A 19,314-nucleotide genomic window follows, 5' to 3' on the forward strand; every position below is an offset into this window, starting at 1 on the left:
TTAATAAGCGACGCAAAAAAATAAACCGAGTTCATAAAAAACAAAAAACAAAAAAAAGAATGAAATAACTAGGGCTACTGTCTGGGCTATGATTAGGGTCAGGGCTAGGGCTAAGATTTGGGGGTCAGCGTCCAAGCTAGGGTTAGCATAAGGGCTAGGGCTACTGTCAGGGCTATCACTGGGTTAAGGTCAGGGCTAGGGATAGGGTTACGCTAGTTTTATCGCTAGGGTTAGCGTTAGGGCTGGAGCTTCTGTCAGGGCTACAGCTAGGTTTAGGGTGAGGGCTAGGGTTACGCTAGTGTTATCACCAGGGTTATCGGTAGGGTTAACATTAGGGCTGGGTCTACTGTCAAGGTTATGGTTTTATTTTGGGTCCAGGCAAAGTCTCGGGCTTTGGTTGGGTTTAAGGCTAGGTTCAGGGTCCGGGTTAGGGTCACGCTAGTGTTATCGCTAGGTTTAGGGACAAGGTTTTGGCTAGGGTTTACGTTGGAGTCCGGGCTGGGGTTACACAAGTGTTATTGTAAGGGTTAGCGTTAGGGCTACGTTAAGGATCAGGTCTATGGCTATGGAATTATTAGCATTGCAACATAAAATCATTTACATTTAAATCTGGATATTGTCAGAGATAATTAGTTCACGTTTTAATAAGCGACGCAAAAAAATAAACCGAGTTCATAAAAAACAAAAAAAAATGAACTAACTAGGGCAACTGTCTGGGCTATGATTAGGGTCAGGGCTAGGGCTAGGATTTTGGGGTTCGGGTCAGAGTCCAAGCTAGGGTTAGGCTAGTGTTATCGCGAGGGTAAGCATTATGGCTAGGGCTACTGTCAGGGCTATCACTGGGTTAAGGTCAGGGCTAGTGATAGGGTTTTGGTATGATTTAGGGCTACGGTTCTAGTCACAGTCCTGGCTAGGGTTACGCTAGTTTTATTGCTAGGGTTAGCATTAGGGCTGGATCTACTGTCAGGGTTATGGTTTGATTTTGGGTCCAGGCAAAGTCTCTGGCTTTGGTTGGGTTTAAGGCTAGGTTCAGAGTCCGGGTTAGGGTTACGCTAGTGTTATCGCTAGGTTTAGGTTAGGGTTTACGATGGAGTCCGGGCTGGGGTTACACAAGTGTTATTGTAAGGGTTAGCGTTAGGGCTACGTTAAGGGTCAGGTCTATGGCTATGGAATTATTAGCATTGCAACATAAAATAATTTACATTTAAATCTGGATATTGTCAGAGATAATTAGTTCACGTTTTAATAAGCGACGCAAAAATAAACCGAGTTCATAAAAAACAAAAAACAAAAAAAAATGAACTAACTAGGGCTACTGTCTGGGCTATGATTAGGGTCAGGGCTAGGGCTAGGATTTTGGGGTTCGGGTCAGAGTCCAAGCTAGGGTTAGGCTAGTGTTATCGCTAGGGTAAGCATTATGGCTAGGGCTACTGTCAGGGCTATCACTGGGTTAAGGTCAGGGCTAGTGATAGGGTTTTGGTATGATTTAGGGCTACGGTTCTAGTCACAGTCCTGGCTAGGGTTACGCTAGTTTTATTGCTAGGGTTAGCATTAGGGCTGGATCTACTGTCAGGGTTATGGTTTGATCTTGGGTCCAGGCAAAGTCTCAGGCTTTGGTTCGGTTTAAGGCTAGGTTCAGAGTCCGGGTTAGGTTTACGCTAGTGTTATCGCTAGCTTTATGTTAGGGTTTACGATGGAGTCCGGGCTGGGGTTACACAAGTGTTATTGTAAGGGTTAGCGTTAGGGCTACGTTAAGGATCAGGTCTATGGCTATGGAATTATTAGCATTGCAACATAAAATAATTTACATTTAAATCTGGATATTGTCAGAGATAATTAGTTCACGTTTTAATAAGCGACGCAAAAAAATAAACCGAGTTCATAAAAAACAAAAAACAAAAAAAAAAATGAACTAACTAGGGCTACTGTCTGGGCTATGATTAGGGTCAGGGCTAGGGCTAGGATTTTGGGGTTCGGGTCAGAGTCCAAGCTAGGGTTAGGCTAGTGTTATCGCTAGGGTAAGCATTAGGGCTAGGGCTACTGTCAGGGCTATCACTGGGTTAAGGTCAGGGCTAGTGATAGGGTTTTGGTATGATTTAGGGCTACGGTTCTAGTCACAGTCCTGGCTAGGGTTACGCTAGTTTTATTGCTAGGGTTAGCATTAGGGCTGGATCTACTGTCAGGGTTATGGTTTGATTTTGGGTCCAGGCAAAGTCTCTGGCTTTGGTTGGGTTTAAGGCTAGGTTCAGAGTCCGGGTTAGGGTTACGCTAGTGTTATCGCTAGGTTTAGGTTAGGGTTTACGATGGAGTCCGGGCTGGGGTTACACAAGTGTTATTGTAAGGGTTAGCGTTAGGGCTACGTTAAGGGTCAGGTCTATGGCTATGGAATTATTAGCATTGCAACATAAAATAATTTACATTTAAATCTGGATATTGTCAGAGATAATTAGTTCACGTTTTAATAAGCGACGCAAAAATAAACCGAGTTCATAAAAAACAAAAAACAAAAAAAAATGAACTAACTAGGGCTACCGTCTGTGCTATGATTAGGGTCAGGGCTAGGGCTAGGATTTTGGGGTTCGGGTCAGAGTCCAAGCTAGGGTTAGGCTAGTGTTATCGCTAGGGTAAGCATTATGGCTAGGGCTACTGTCAGGGCTATCACTGGGTTAAGGTCAGGGCTAGTGATAGGGTTTTGGTATGATTTAGGGCTACGGTTCTAGTCACAGTCCTGGCTAGGGTTACGCAAGTTTTATTGCTAGGGTTAGCATTAGGGCTGGATCTACTGTCAGGGTTATGGTTTGATTTTGGGTCCAGGCAAAGTCTCTGGCTTTGGTTGGGTTTAAGGCTAGGTTCAGAGTCCGGGTTAGGGTTACGCTAGTGTTATCGCTAGGTTTAGGTTAGGGTTTACGATGGAGTCCGGGCTGGGGTTACACAGGTGTTATTGTAAGGGTTAGCGTTAGGGCTACGTTAAGGATCAGGTCTATGGCTATGGAATTATTAGCATTGCAACATAAAATAATTTACATTTAAATCTGGATATTGTCAGAGATAATTAGTTCACGTTTTAATAAGCGACGCAAAAAAATAAACCGAGTTCATAAAAAACAAAAAAAAAAAAAAAAAATGAACTAACTAGGGCTACTGTCTGGGCTATGATTAGGGTCAGGGCTAGGGCTAGGATTTTGGGGTTCGGGTCAGAGTCCAAGCTAGGGTTAGGCTAGTGTTATCGCTAGGGTAAGCATTAGGGCTAGGGCTACTGTCAGGGCTATCACTGGGTTAAGGTCAGGGCTAGTGATAGGGTTTTGGTATGATTTAGGGCTACGGTTCTAGTCACAGTCCTGGCTAGGGTTACGCTAGTTTTATTGCTAGGGTTAGCATTAGGGCTGGATCTACTGTCAGGGTTATGGTTTGATTTTGGGTCCAGGCAAAGTCTCTGGCTTTGGTTGGGTTTAAGGCTAGGTTCAGAGTCCGGGTTAGGGTTACGCTAGTGTTATCGCTAGGTTTAGGTTAGGGTTTACGATGGAGTCCGGGCTGGGGTTACACAAGTGCTATTGTAAGGGTTAGCGTTAGGGCTACGTTAAGGGTCAGGTCTATGGCTATGGAATTATTAGCATTGCAACATAAAATAATTTACATTTAAATCTGGATATTGTCAGAGATAATTAGTTCACGTTTTAATAAGCGACGCAAAAATAAACCGAGTTCATAAAAAACAAAAAAAAGAATGAACTAACCTTTAAAAAAATGGGCGTCATTAATATCTGTCAACTAGGTCCTGGGAGAAAAACAACACAGCAGCTGCACTTTAAATCATATTTGTGCACAGCATCAACTCATATAATTAGCTGACTCATGAGGCCAGCAAAAGGAACATTTTGGGGCCTCATGCGAGGAACAATGCTGTCAGAACATAGCTACTTGCTGCAGGGATGCTTTGAATCACTCCATATTAAATATGTAAGGAAGTTGTAACCTGTGGGGGACAACACATAAATACTGCAAAAAGAAAGAGTCCTGGCCCATGAATTTAACAATATATAATTTATTTACAACAATTTCAGGTTGAATTACTATACATACCTTTCTGAAATGTCATAGATATATATTTATATATATATACATAAGGCCAAGTAAATACTTGAAAGCACTTAGAAACGAATTTCCAAAATTCTACCCACAAATCCATATCATTGTCCAAAAAGAGTACAGAAAATCTCCCTCAGCAGAAGTTTCTCCATCGCCACGAAAGGTCTTGACAACAATTTACATCGACGATAAGGAACACAGGAGGTAAGAAAAACAGACAGAAAGTAAAGAAAACAGGATTATACAATTGCATAAGCGCTGTGGCATGTAATAAATACAGCATTTTTGACTTGCAGAAAGGCAAGAAACATTGACTGAAGGAACTGAACCACACACACAAGTACAGAAGTCTCGAACAATAGGTCAATCGGTGACACTTGCACACACACACACACACACACACGCTCAACAACTAAACACAAAACACACGTCTGTGAAATGCCTACACATTTTTACAAAAGTTAATCTGAATCATTTGTTCATTCAAAAAATTCACGAGTATAATCATAATAAAAATATAAATGAAGGACTGAAAAAGACTGGTTTAAACTGGTTCGTTAATTTCTGTTAATGAATAATTATGGACTATATTAGAAACTCGATTGTGTTCTTGATCGACCACTTAATGTCTCGTGAAAAATTATGATTCATGTTTGATAGTCAAATGTCGCATGATTAAACCTTCGTGTTTCAAGGTCACTGACTACAGCGGGAAATTAAATGCATAATTGATGGATCTGAAACAAACAACAGCTCCTGCACTTGAATAACATTTAACCCCGATTTCAAACCACAGGCTCAACTTTCACTTGAGGGCTAGGTTTAGGGTAAAGGCTAGGTTTAGTTAAGGGTTCGGCTCAGAGTCCAGGCTAGGGTTACGCCAGTTTTATTGCAAGGTTAAGCATTAGGGCTGGAGCTACTGTCAGGGCTACAGCTAGGTATAGGGTCAGGGTTTGGGTTTTGGTAAGGTATAGGGGTTAGGGTAAGAGTACAGGCTAGGGTTACGGTAGTGTTATCACTAGGGTTAGCAATAGGGCTAGGGCTACTGTCTGGGCTATGGCTAGGATAAGGGTCAGGGCTAGGGCTAGGATTTTGGGGTTCGGGTCAGAGTCCAAGCTAGGGTTACGCTAGTGTTATCGCTAGGGTTAGCATTAGGGCTAGGGCTACTGTCAGGGCTATCACTGGGTTAAGGTCAGGGCTAGGGATAGGGTTTTGGTATGATTTAGGGCTAGGGTTCTAGTCACAGTCCTGGCTACGGTTACGCTAGTTTTATCGCTAGGGTTAGCATTAGGGCTGGAGCTACTGTCAGGGCTACAGCTAGGTTAAGGGTCAGGGTCAGGGTCAGGGTTATGGTTTTGGGAAGTTATAGGGGTAAGGGTAAGAGTAAAGGCTAGGGTTACGCTAGTGTTATCGCTAGGGTTAGCATTAGAGTTGGGTCTACTGTCAGGGTTATGGTTTGATTTTGGGTCCAGGCAAAGTCTCGGGCTTTGGTTAGGTTTAAGGCTAGGTTCAGGGTCCGGGTTAGGGTCACGCTAGTGTTATCGCTAGGTTTATGGACAAGGTTTTGGCTAGGGTTTACGTTGGAGTCCGGGCTGGGGTTACACAAGTGTTATTGTAAGGGTTAGCGTTAGGGCTACGTTAAGGGTCAGGTATATGGCTATGGTTTTGGTTACATTAAGGGGGTAAGGGTAAAATCCCAGCTTGGGTTAGGTCTAGACTAGAGCTACGGCTAGTTTAGGGTCAAGGCTAGCACTAGGTTCAGTGCTAGAGTTAGAGTTATGGCTTGAATCAGAATTAGGGTCTTTTCTTATTTACGTGTTTAATTAAAAAAATGATTAAAACATTTTTTTTAAATTGTATTATGGTCAGATTTTAGCTTTTTAGAGATAAAGAAATCAAATACTCAACTTTCAATTTTAATTTAAATTAATTTTAAACATAACAATTAAAATGATAAAAAAAATAATGTAAAAGATCTTATTGACTATGAAACGGTGTCTGTTGGTCCTTGTATTCAACTTTTCAAAGAAATAAAATGCCAAATGTTTTTTTTTTCCCCACGTTTGATCCGTCAAGTGAAGATGAATGAACAAATGATTCGTGGAAACAAAGCAGGTACGTGACAAAAATCATCAGCCCGGATGTGATCTCGGAGCGAAACTGCAGACACCGAGTCAGGGCTGATTATGATGGACAGTTCTGACGTTAAACATCCTGGCAGCTGGTGAGTTACCGAAATGCGCTCCGACACCACATCCAAGAACGCCGACAGGGTGTTAAAACCTCACACAGTCCGACTGTACAAGTGCCACGACTCATCCGAACACGCCGCGTCAACACCGGCCTGTCAGTGTCCGACATCTCACGCTACCCCTCCTTTTGTCTCTGTGCAGTGCTTTATAATGCATTAGTGACTGACGTTTCAATGCGTACGAATACAGTAAAAAAAACATGTGCAGGACAAATAAAATATGTATAGAAATATCCTATAAAACTGTCTCTAAACCCATAACACTGCAAAAAAGTCTTCACCGCTATCGCCAAAGAACAGTATATAGGCAAACACATCACCATTTAGACTTGACAAATGTTGCGCTAGTTAGGTGTCTTCTTTTTTTTTTTGGCTTCATATTAAAATATAATTTACATTTCTTTACAAAGTGAGACAACTGACGGCATGGAAATGCACCACGGACGGAAAAAAAAAAAAGCGAAAGTGACGACTCGCCAGAGAGACGACGAGGCCGCCGTGCCGACGGACGAGCGAGTGGCCTTGAAACCATATCCATAAAACTTTGGTTACCAATTTTTCGCAGATATACAATATGTAAAGTGTCAGCACATGGCTCGGGTAGAAAAAGTATTTACACTAGAAGATTTTTTAAGGTGACGTCACCGTTTAAGTTTTGAAAGGGGCGTTATCAGAAGGCTACTTCAAAAGTGGTTTGAAACCATCGAGAAGCATCTCTACGTAGAACGGCACAGATGCTTTTAAAAAAATTGTAAAAAAAAAAACAAAAGGAGTTTCACACCTCAAAAACAAAAGAGATTACATTCTAACTATCCGACAATCGTAAAAGGTCATATTCCAGTGAAAATAAAAGGGGGGTTGTTGACACACACAACTGAACATGCAACCCTGAGGAGGACAGAGAACTATGGCTAACTAGGGATCGGACCAGTGGACTTTTTAGGCGTATCGTGACGGTAATTATTCTAACTCTGCTCTGGACCATCCCCGCATCCCGAACAACACAAACAGCAGAAGTGTAATCATGAACAAAGCCACTGAACTGTAACAGAACAAACTAAAGTCCCACCAACATTAATTATACAAGGCAGCGGCACCACACTTGAACACGTCTTTAAATCCTACATTATTCATCTGTTTAATAACATTTTCAGCGCGTCTTTATGCATCTGCCGTCGGATCGATCAAACAGGAATTTAACTCGACAACAACCTTCGTCATCGACTGTGTGGTTTAAGGTTAGGCAACATCTCAGGATTTTCGAAATCGATTCCGGGCCTCCGTTTTTCAGTCGAGATGTTACTCCCTCTTGTCAAAAGTACAAAAAAGATTTCAAACCCACGTCGATTGATTTTTTTTTTAGAGCTGTGAAGAGTCTCGCTGGATCAGGATGTCAAGACGTTACATTCACAGTGTTGATGCCAGTTGGACCGACGAAAAGAGGATAAGAGGAGTATTCTTAGGAGGGCGAGGAGCTTTTTAAAGAAAAGATATGACAAATCTGAGATGGTGGACCTTTAGAGCTAAACCTGGTTTGGTGGTGGGTGTGACGGGGCGTTCACTGACTGTGTTTTTAAGGAATCCAACGTCGATTATTTATTCATCTTTAAGCTTCAGAAATGTCGTTTTGCTCTTCTAAATATTCCATTTTTTTCTCAAAAGAAGAGTAAATGAAGCTTCTGCTCTTGTCGATATCGTCTTCACCAGTCACTCCTCTTCCTCTCTGTTAGCACTCGCCGTCCGACACCAGGAAGATCATGGCTTCCTGTTTGCCGATGTCGGCCATGACCGTGGCCAGCTGGTTGATGTTGCCGCTGTGGAAATGTTGAGCCTCCCAAAGGTCCAGGATCACGGAGGTGGGGCTCGGCTTGGACGCAAAGAAACTCATGTGTCTGAGGAGGAAAGGAGAGAGAAAGAAGAAATGAGTGAGGTGCATACTTCATAGCACTTCAGTTTTCACAACCCAGAGGTGTTTCAGCATCTTACTTACATACTTACTACCTCCCTAATAAAACAAAATGAAATAAAAATATAATCAAGTTATTTGTATAAAACTTGTATAAAAATTACGAGGAAAGTAATAATATTTTGTGGTTCGACAAAGTACTTTCTCAGTTATTCTTCTTATATTATTTAATAAAATGTTTACTTTGAATTTTATCACTTTTTGTTGTTAATATTTTACTGTAAGATTTGATGTATTTAATTATAAATAGTTCACAAATGTTTTTTATCCTAAATATTAAGAATGAATAGTTTTTTCGTAGTAATGTCTTTGTCTAATGGTTACTTTTATACAGTAGTTGTATTGAAAATATATGTTTAATTTCACTTCAACTAATAAATTGTTTTTTAATGGTTATAACCCTGACTCTAACCCCACAATTTTCAGAATTCCCTTATTCCAAAAATAATAAAAGTAAAAACTCTCTAAAAAAAAATAAAAAAATAAAGTTAAATCACCCTTGCACCCCAAGTAGCTGGGATGACCTCCACCAATCATAAATCAGTTCAAAATATATTTTCCCCATTATTGAATCACTTTTTGCATTAGGTACATTAATTATTTGGCAGTTTACAAACATCTAACCCTCTAAAAGTAAGTCTTTCATTTATTTAATGATACATCCTACTTTAGTCATCGGATGTCTTGCATAATGAAACATAAAACCACTGTTATGAGAACATTATAACACAGTCATTCATCAGGAAACCTTCAGTGTGATCACTAGAAAACAGGCCGCGGTGAGTTCAGGTCGCTTCAGTTACGGGAGCGTGCACCACGATGGTTCATGGACTCGACCACTTAAACGCCCTGGCAGCTTCCTCGTCCACACAGTACAAGGTCGAACCGGGACGGTCTCTTGAGGCGCTTGATCCGTGACACGCCAACTAACCTCATTCCGAGTCAACCAACTGTGCCTTTGACTGCTGCACAATCATTACAGTTCGAACAATGTTCATGAACATGACATAAACCCGTTTTATACTTCTGTGCTACTGGCTACTTGTTTACACTTAATTATCTAAACACTGCTGCATTAGCTTGACAAAAGTGCTCTATGTTGCTAGAAAAGTTCATTTCCTTCTACTGCTCACCAGTCAACTCAGGCCCAGGGGCCAAATTTGGCCCGCCAAGTCATTTTATGTGGCCGGACAGAGAAACTATTTGTTGTGATGATGTTTGTGCTTAAAGTGCAAAACACTGTAATTGTACAGTAATTCATTTCACATTTGTGCGTATCAATTAGAGTCTAATCAAGCCTATAATAAAATAAATTAAGACATTCAATTTGAACTGGCCCAAGCCTTGGACTGAGATTAACATTTCAACCACTTCCTTGATCGAGTTTAACCCACCTGTTCTCCTGATATAATTCCTAAACATCTTCCTATTTAAAATAGATTTTCTTTTCAATTTATTGGAAAAATAGATCATATTTACTATGTATTTTTAAGAAGAGAACTTGATTCATTCAGAAGATAAATTTGAAATAATTTTATTCCAAAATGTTAAAAGAATGATTGTTACAAATATACATTTTTTATTTTTAAATGATACAAATAATTTGAATTGTATTTAAAGTGTCAAATCATAACGCATTCATCTCAAGACTCAAAGAAATAAACTGATACCAGAGAATCTCAATGATAGGCAGTGGCTTTTTAACAAAAACCTCGAGTAGAACCAGACTCATTGTGCTTCTAGATGCGCCGAAATAAACGGTACCTAGCTAGTTCTGATGTTCTTACTTAACATAATGTTGAATATTTTTGTAAACAACAGCATATTCAGTATTTGTTTATCAAACTAAATTTGGAAAAACTAATTAAAACAGTAAACAGTAACATAACATAACAGTCCAAAAATCGGGATGAACAATATTTTGCTTTAGATCCTGAATTAAAAGTGGGAAATGTACATTTAACTTTGATGTAAGGGGAAATGACCTTATTGTTGCAATCTGTGTGTGCGAGTCTATAATTAGTTTCTTGTAAACCATGTGTTTTTGTGTCATTGCCAATGGCAGTTTCAGCAAACACGTTAGTTCCTTTTACAGCTCATTTAGCTGCTCAACTCGGACAAGAACTGGCTATAGTCGTAGATGAAAAATGTAGAACTCACCAACATGACAAACTCAATCACACAATTTAAACAGGTTAAGCTGAACAAAATGTGATTTTTCCAAACTGTCTTAAAAAGAAAGTCTGATTTTGATATTGTGTTTTCAGTCCATGCATCGGTAGATTATCTTGATGTTTTTCCTCTTTTTACAAACATTACCATCTTTACTCTTATAGGACGTCTTTACACCGAGTTTCTTATTTATCTTAAACACTGACATCTCGATAAGTCACCAATTCAACATGAACATCTTCATGATCTACTTCTGGAAGGCGATTTATTTTGAAATATGATCGTATTTTCTCTGAAGTAAGGTTAACGTGTACAGTATGTTCAGAATACGACACAGGAACACATCAACACACACTAGTGGATCGTATAGAAAAGCCATTTGAACACAGTACAACCATAGAAAGCGCCACAACCACCAGGTTGCTACAAGATGACCTTCTCGCCGTTCGCCCGCGACAATAATCTCCTCCGCACAGCGCCGTCGTCCCCTTCAATCGGTTTTGATGATTAAAAAAAAACATCCGACCCTAAATCTTATCGACTACTTCACGCCGTAGGAAATGACCTTTAACCATTTTTAGGTGCGGAACCTTTGGCCATCAAACCCAATCAATGACAACAAAGCCCCGGCTTCACAGCCAGCTTGATATTTGATGTTGCGTGGGGACTTAAGTCCTCCTGGTATCCAAACATGCTTGTTTGATTTAATGGCCTTTTTCTGTTCTCCAAATGTCTGGGGTCCACACTGTCACGGCAACATGAAAAAAAAAAGCCTGAACCCACACTGGCAGACTGGAGAGTGCGAGTTTAACATGAAGCCCCGGAAGTCTATTTCACCTTGAGCGAGGTCAGACCGAGTGCTTTCTTGCATCTTGTCCACTGAAGCGTCGTGTTGTTGTCTATGAACGTGCCAGAGAAGCGGAGGCAACACTTTTTCCTTTTGAGGCTGAGAACTTGTCTGAATAAAGCGCTTTGTCATTATACAGATTAAAAAAAAAAAAAAAAGACAGACGGAGCTTAGTGTCCGAGGCGTCAGTCGCATTCATCCACCTCATTGTGTGGAAGCCTGGCTTATCTTGTAGCGCTCCGTCGCTGACGTTTTGCGGGAGAAAAAGATCAAATAAAAAGGTTCTTGGCATTTTAAGTTTTATTGATCGGCCCCTGTTCGGCTCAGTCTGAGCACTTCACACACCGAGAAACAAACACGGAGAGACACCGCGACAGAATGCCAAAGAGCAACCGAGGAGGAGGGGAAGCGGCTTTTTTTTTTCAGGAAAACATGTTGTTAAGGGCAAATCAAACACGGGGAGCAGGCGTCGCTTCTCGAGGCCCTAAATGAGAATTGATTATGTCGAGCAAAACAATGCTAATTGAAACGGCGGCGCATCAATTCTCTTTGTGATGAATTAGGGTAAATACAGTTGATTGGACAAATTAAGTGTACCTATTTGATTTCATTACGCTCCTGAAATTAAATTGAGGGATGTGGGATCAATGCCGAGCTCCTGGGATGAAGTACAGTAACCATGAGATTAAACACGTCTGATTCCAATCTCCATCGATCTTCCCGTTACCATGGAATTGGAAATTCACGACTCCAGGTTTATATATGAGAGTCCAACATAAACTCAGGCCTGTGGGCCAATTACAGCCCGCCAAGACATTTTTTGTGGCCCACGAGAGCGTTAAACAACTTTAATTCTAGTTAGTTAAACAGTCATTAAAGCTAGTTCAGCTAACCATGATATCCTGACTTGTGATGAAATGTTGCTTTCAAACAAGTGCTATCCATGTCCATTAGGGATTTTGGGTTCAAAATTACCGCCATGATTTTTTTTATACATTTCTTTGTATCATTCCAATAAAAGTTTTTGAGCTCTTTAGCTCAAATATTAAGCAAGTTACAGCGTTTTAAAAGTAACAAGTTATTCTAAATTTTGTCCTCCTTTCAGCCCGTATTAGCCTCCGCTCATTTTTGGAATGTCAGAAGACTCCATCAAGCGCAAAGAGAGAGGAAGATTGTTACAAAGCTTAGGAGGAACATAAATGTCCAGTACTCCCCCAATTGTTCACCAAAGTAACATTTTCTTCATTTAGCAATTTCTTAATACCTTACAATTATTGTTTCATCCATAAAAACTTGACTCAGCAGTCCTAGATAACAACGTCCAAGCCTAAACTAGAACTAAAGAGTTAAAAGAAGACTTGACAAACATGGTTTAAATGTTGCTGCTTTCAGGAAAACAATAAGAGCAGATCAAGAAGATGACAGGTGTGACTAAAGGAGGAAGAATTGAGATGAGAAGATGGAGAAGAAAAGGAGGAGGAGTGCAAAAAGTAGCAAAAACAAGAATAAAACAACAACAAGACTGTAGTGCAAGAAGAGAATGAGGTCAAGGGAATTAAAAAACAAAAAGAAGAACAAAATCAAAATGTTTTTGCATATTAGCATAATGAAGCTTGTGTAATCCACTCATGCTCATTAAAGTTAAATTTAAACGTGGCGCAGATGTGACCAGAACAGTCTCAGGTTTTCATGTTGGCCTCATGGGTGAATTAGTTGCCCACCGCTGACTCAGACCAAGTCCCTTTCTTTTATGAGTGCGGCCTCTTCGTTTTCCCAAAACAAGCCATTCCAGTCATGCACACATTCTAACGGCATTCTCGAGGGTTCTGAAAGGATGAGGTTCCGCGTCTTAAGAGGCTTTATGTAAGCCGCCTGCATCGTTGTGTTTCAATGATCAGTGATCAGACGAGGCTCTGCAGTCTGAGTTTACCTTTCAAGCTTAAGTCTTTGTGCCAGCATCCTCCAGTCGGCTCCGTTGGGACACGGGGCGTCCAGGCTGCTGCAGATCTTCTGCCGTATGAGGTATGGAATCTGAAAAGCGCTGGGCCCGGCTAGAGCTGTGGCGTTATTGTCCATGAGCAGAAACTCAGAGTCCACTGCACGGGTGTCCTGGAAGAGATGCGGAGATGTCATCTTTGGGAATAAAGTAACAACTATAAAGTAATATTTGTCAAGATATTTCTTCCTTTTTTTAACCAAATCTTTTTGTTCTGGTTTTCAGAAGTTTTTTCCCCCTTCAGTTTTTAATTTTTATGAATAAACAAGTTTGAAATTTTGTTTCAAATTAAAAAACTGTGTGATAAGACTCCATTTGAAGTCACATTCACCTTCCTTCAAGATATAAAAATACACCTTTTTGTTTCCATCCGAGAGGTTTTTAATAGAAGAAACCTCACGGGTGAGAGGTGAAACATCTTCCTCGAGCTCTACACAGTCCAGTTCACTCGCTTTCAAACCACTTGGATAACCATGACCTGGATGAATGAGAACCATCACAGACTTTCGTGACTAGTAGTTAGACAAAATTCTAAGGAAAATATTTCTTACCCAATTGGCAGATTAAAAAAAGCTAAAAAGAAGTAATTCAGTCTTGAAATAAGACCCTTCTCTGGGCTTGTCAGATGAATCTAGAAGGGGTTTTTATTGGCAAGAAACTGGTAACAAAATACGTATCATGATATAATATATAGTGATACTGTAGGAACGAAAATATATTTGTAATATTGCCCGAGTACTGAACTTGCAGAATTTACAGAGATCATTTACAGACTGCATGACTCTTGACAAAGTTAATTTATTTATTTTGAAACTATAAACATGTCCAAACATCAGCTTTAAAAGCTGCTGTATCCTCTCGTCCTCAGCAATCATTGAAGATGTTATGTCTGCTGCCATCTGGCACAAGGAAATTTTGAATGCAAAACAAAAAGGATGTGATTAATTGCGTGTTAATTGTAAATAAAAAATAAAAAAGCCAAATAAAAAAGCCAAACAGCGACAAAAACAAGGTACCAGGGCTTATCACCTTTTTTTGTATAACATGAAACCCATAAAAATAAGCTCATCTTTAAGTTCAAACAAAATATTCTTCAATAAAAAAAGAAAAAAAAGATTTCTTTCGATTCCAGTTTCGACAGTGCATAAAATACATCCGTTTCTTAAATCTTAGCAGGTGTATTTCCTACATTGTACAGCACCGAGAGGTCGACTCAAGTATCAGTTACCAGAGGGCGGAGTCAGAAAATCAAACAATGTTGATAAATTATACAGAATCAAAGAGGGAAACTGAACTGCAAAAACTAAAATCTAATAAGGTTTTATGTCTTATTTTGATTTAAAAAAAGCATTTTCTTGGAGTTAATGATTAGACACATTTCCATTTCAAGCCTTATTTTAAGATATTAAGACAACAGTTAAGTCTGAAAAATGGTTTATAGATAAAATACATCTGTCATCAAGAAACATTTTCGAGTCCCTAAAACAAGAATAATGTGGATTTTCTCACCCTATTGGCAGGTATTATTGACTCTTAACAAGGAATTCATGTTTCATTTTCCCCTTCAATATCTTAATAACTTGAAAGTACTTCAAATATTGATATACATACTGTATATATATATATTTTTTGAATATATTAGTTAATTCAATTTTATTTAAACTGTATCATTATCCCATATCACTTAGACACAGTATTCCCATTTTTTTTGCAGTGTAAACATCTTAAAATATCATTTAAAAAAAGGATTCCTCTAATGGAATGCCAGGATTCTCAGTTATTTCCTGGTTTCTGACAGCTTCCACCGTAAGTGGCGAGGTTGTTACCTTGGCGATGTTGAAGTCCAGGCTGATGCTCTGACCCTCCCCCTCCACCTGCCACACACACAGCTGGCAGGTGAGCCCACAGGTGCTGAGGCTGAGCCGCTCCAGAGTGAACGTGCAGTGAAGGTACCGCTGGGAGCCGTTCCAGATGTGGTAGAACGGGATCTCCTGCACAGACATGAGCGTCACAATTAGGACCGCGGAAGCTTGTGTGGTCGAACCCAAGAGCTTCACGCGTGTTTTTGTAGAGTCGTTCAATCAGGGCAGACTGGAGATGTTGTTGTTGCCAACAGGCACAAGAACCATAACTGCTCAAAAGATCCGAATTCTTAGCACAACATACTTTAAACAGATACCGAAAGCAGAAAAGCTATTTCACTGAGTTCACTGAGAGGGAGTGACACATTCATCATTTTGATGTTAGAGTTTGAAGAGCTATTTTTGTAGTTTGAAAATTAGTTGGAAAGTGACTCTATTTTCACGAGACGACTCTCTCATCAGTGTAAGTTGGAAAACCACAAAAAAAAACACAAGCTAAAAACACTCCAAAAAAAGGGAAGCATAAAAAACAAGGAGTGAAAGCGTGTTGTTGTAAGCATATATAAAATAATTCCAAATTTATGGCATTTTGATGGAATGGATTTGTGACGACAATATTGTGACTTTATAGATGAATATCATATATAAACAAGACAAAAAAATGGAAAGACAAGTTTACCGTAGATTTTGTTTCAAAATAATACTACTAATAATACTACACAAATAATACATTACATTCATAGTACTAGTAAAAAAACACAATTGTGAGTATGCACAGGTGGATTTTGTGGTATTTGAGTATTGCGTAACACATAAATAACATTAAAACAGTAAAATATATATATTTACTATACTATACTGTTTAGAAAGCAAATTCGAAAAGTTCTGCAGATTTGCACACCGCAGTTGTGGTTAAGATAAATATTTCATCTTGTTTATTCATGTCATTGTCAAGTTTTTAGGTTATTATTAAACTGATAAATTCACTTGTGTTTGCTGTCTTTTTAAAAAAATAAAAACTGTTAAATAATTTAAATTAAAAATGTTCAAGCACTGGCAAAAGCACTCACTCATTAACCCCTTTTTAACAACTCTAGAGACTAATTTAAAATGCTGGCCACCTGGAGGAGAGGAAATAAAGTGATCACAAAAATGATACCTGAGTGAACGATTTCTTCTTTCACCCAGATGAAAAACATCATGCAGCGGTGGAACTTATTTATAGCTGAAGATCAGCTCCATATTCATGCCTCTTCCTCATATCCCAGAAGAGCTGAGAAACAGCTCTGGAAGAATATAATAACAGGACACGCCAACTCTCCACAAGCTCACTGAGGAACATGAAGTACAGACTGGTGGCCAGAGAGGGGCACTGTTACCCAGTCGGACGGAAGAAGGAGGGGGGAGTGAGTAAAGTCCCATCATGGCCCCCGGGGAGACCCGAGGCCTTTTTGACCGTGTTGCTGAGAAGGGAATAACACTTCCAAATGAACAGGCACAGTCCAGATGAATAAGACTCTGTTCTGGATGCATTGTTGTTGCTGCCTGGCTCAGACTATGTCTTTTACTTCTGGGACCTGCAGCTTCGGTGCTCACATAGTTACAGCCAGGACCTTTTCCTTTGAACGCCTCTCGTGCTGGACCGCAGTGCAGCGACGGGAAAGATGCAGAGGTGCCGGAGAGGTGAAGCCATTCCAAGACGCAGGTTGTGAGCTTCCTGATAACTCCATGCTGTTCCACGTTTTCCTCTTAGTTGCGTTTTCAGTGAAGATAATCGATCGACTGAGGTTCAAAGTGAAACAGCTCCCATGACAAATAAATCCTGACACAAGCACACATGGGCTACAGCTTACTTCACTTAGTCACTTCATGCTAATACAGACCTGGGCAATGTGTGGCCCTCACGCAGTTCACCATTTATGTGGCGATCTTGAACCATGAACATTTTATTTGGTTCTCATTCCAATTGTTTGAATCTGTTTTTCTTTCCCTCCTGACTGAAACATTCATGTGGCATATTTTCACGATATTTTAGTAAATATATAATGGGGGTATATCAGTGCCATCAAAATATTGATATAGAATAATGTTGTAACAGTGTCGCCATGATTCGCTAAAAGTTTCAAAGTAGCTTGGTACTATTACTATTTTCTGGTGGCACTATTATAACAACATTTCAATATTTAATTAAAAAAGGCACAAATAAACCAAACATATATAATTAAGGAACATTATTTTTGAATCATTGGAATTTGAATCTCAAACTCTGTGAAAATAAACCTGGTTATTTTGAAAATATAAACCTTTTTTTATTTTAATTTTTTTTTCTTTTTTCTAAATTCAACCTTGCAATGTTGACCTTATTAAATTCAATGATTAAATAAAAAGTTATTTTAAATATAGAAATTATAGAATTCAATAATTGTAAAAGAATAATACAATGCTTCTAAAATAAAACCATTTCTAATAATTATTTGTTACAACAATTGAATGTTAAATTCAAACGTTCAACATGGCACTGATATACTTCTATAAATATTTCCTGTTTCTAGGTTTTCAAAATGTGTCACCAGTTTTTTTTTTTTTCATACACGAGTTTCTCCAAACAAAATATCTAAGGTCATTCCAAAATTAAGTATATCAGTACGTTTTCCAACCATATTTGACCTTTTTTTTTTCATTCCGTCTGTCATACACGTTTCCATTTTAAATTATCTTCAAGTTGTGACCGTGGACAATAGAAAAAACAATGGTAAGATGCTCCTAATTCAATGAGAATCTTAGTACCTGCTCTACACTTCTGATAGATTCACGAAGACACTTCTATTAAATCTCCACGCTCCGGCTGTGATCCGGAGTGACTCCCCACCCGTGCTGACCCTCGGGGTCCCCCCCCCGCCACCCCCCACACACACACCTGGTAGCCGGCTAGCAGCTTGCTCCTCCAGTGTGCCTGAGGCATGTCATGAATGGACAGGCGCAGGTTGTGGTAGCTGTCTTTGAAAAGGAGGACGTGAGGCTCATCGATCAGCCGCCCCCCGAGCTGCCTCTCCATCTGCATCACCTCCTGATGAGAGAAAGAGAGTGGACATCAGAGCAAGAACATAGCTGAGGAGAAGCACAGGTAAGGAAAATCTTCTTCTCACTCAAGAAAAAACAACATTTGGTTAAAGCCACACGGACTAGGAGAAGTTGTTCAAACTGTCCCACTTCTTTTCAGTGGCCTACTTCAGGGACTGTTCCAGGCTGGACACTGTTGGATAACTAGCCCATGACACACACACTCTCCTCCAATTGTCTTCACACACCCTTGAAACTTTTCTTCAAAACAACACAATTCACAACATTGCAAACAAACAAACATTCCTCAGGGTCTTAAAGAAATCGTGAAATAAACGAGACTGAAAACAGGAAGTGCGCTTCATGATACTAGAAAGTTCCCCTCCTGGGCAGCAGGGGGTGGTCTAGTGAGAATTGGTTGACTATACAAGTGACATATTTCTTGTTTTGGACACTTATTTGTTTTAACAAATGTTGTAACTCTGAGCCGCCCCTGTTTGAGTCCGAAAAAAGCTCCATGTTTATATCGTAGTATCATGATACAGTGTCATCATTTCGAAAGGCCACTAGATGTCACTCTTTGCTTTGTAATTTTGGACTGTAACCTAAAAATTCAATGAACCCTGGTATTGTTTTCAAACTTAGAGTGCCATCTAGTGGTTTTTTAAAATTGAGACACTGTATTATGATTCAGTGTCTTTACTACATAGTTGTTTCATGAAGCTTTATAAACCCATCTCTAGTAAAAGTCTGACGTGAGGGCTACATGTGGACCTTTAATTGCATCTCTGTGGCCCTCATGAATCAACCTACAGTATATGACAACATAACTATGTTTAGTTCTTTGTTTTTCAGGAATCATATATATTTTTTGTCCGTTAAAATAAGAAGAAAGAAAATCAATTTAGCATTTTTTCATAAATGGTTATACCAATATATTAATTTTCACCATTTGTTAATGCAAACACATTTTATTAACTAGTTTCATTATAACTTCAATGTTCATTTTTCATTCACATACCATTTTAAGGTGATGTCTCTTTTTTATTATTTTTTAATTATGCTGTTTTATTT

General features: G+C 39.4%; 1 protein-coding gene across 3 annotated transcripts in view; it reads right to left on the reverse strand.

Annotated features, from left to right (window-relative positions):
- Positions 1-4,026: 4,026 nt before the first annotated feature.
- unc5a (unc-5 netrin receptor A) overlaps positions 4,027-19,314 on the reverse strand; it is a 209,146-nt gene continuing 193,858 nt past the window's right edge. For all 3 annotated transcript variants that reach the window (XM_087799791.1, XM_087799792.1, XM_087799790.1), the window contains 4 exons: positions 18,098-18,247; positions 15,145-15,309; positions 13,253-13,431; positions 4,027-8,229 (listed from right to left, as the gene is read on the reverse strand). In XM_087799791.1, coding sequence (XP_087655917.1) covers positions 8,064-8,229; positions 13,253-13,431; positions 15,145-15,309; positions 18,098-18,247 — 660 coding nt within the window. In that variant the 3' untranslated portion in view covers positions 4,027-8,063. The remainder of the gene's footprint in view (positions 8,230-13,252; positions 13,432-15,144; positions 15,310-18,097; positions 18,248-19,314) is intronic.

The sequence above is a fragment of the Callionymus lyra genome, chromosome 9 (genome assembly GCF_982586985.1).
Source record: "Callionymus lyra chromosome 9, fCalLyr1.hap1.1, whole genome shotgun sequence".
In the NCBI taxonomy this organism is placed as follows: Eukaryota; Metazoa; Chordata; class Actinopteri; order Syngnathiformes; family Callionymidae; genus Callionymus; species Callionymus lyra.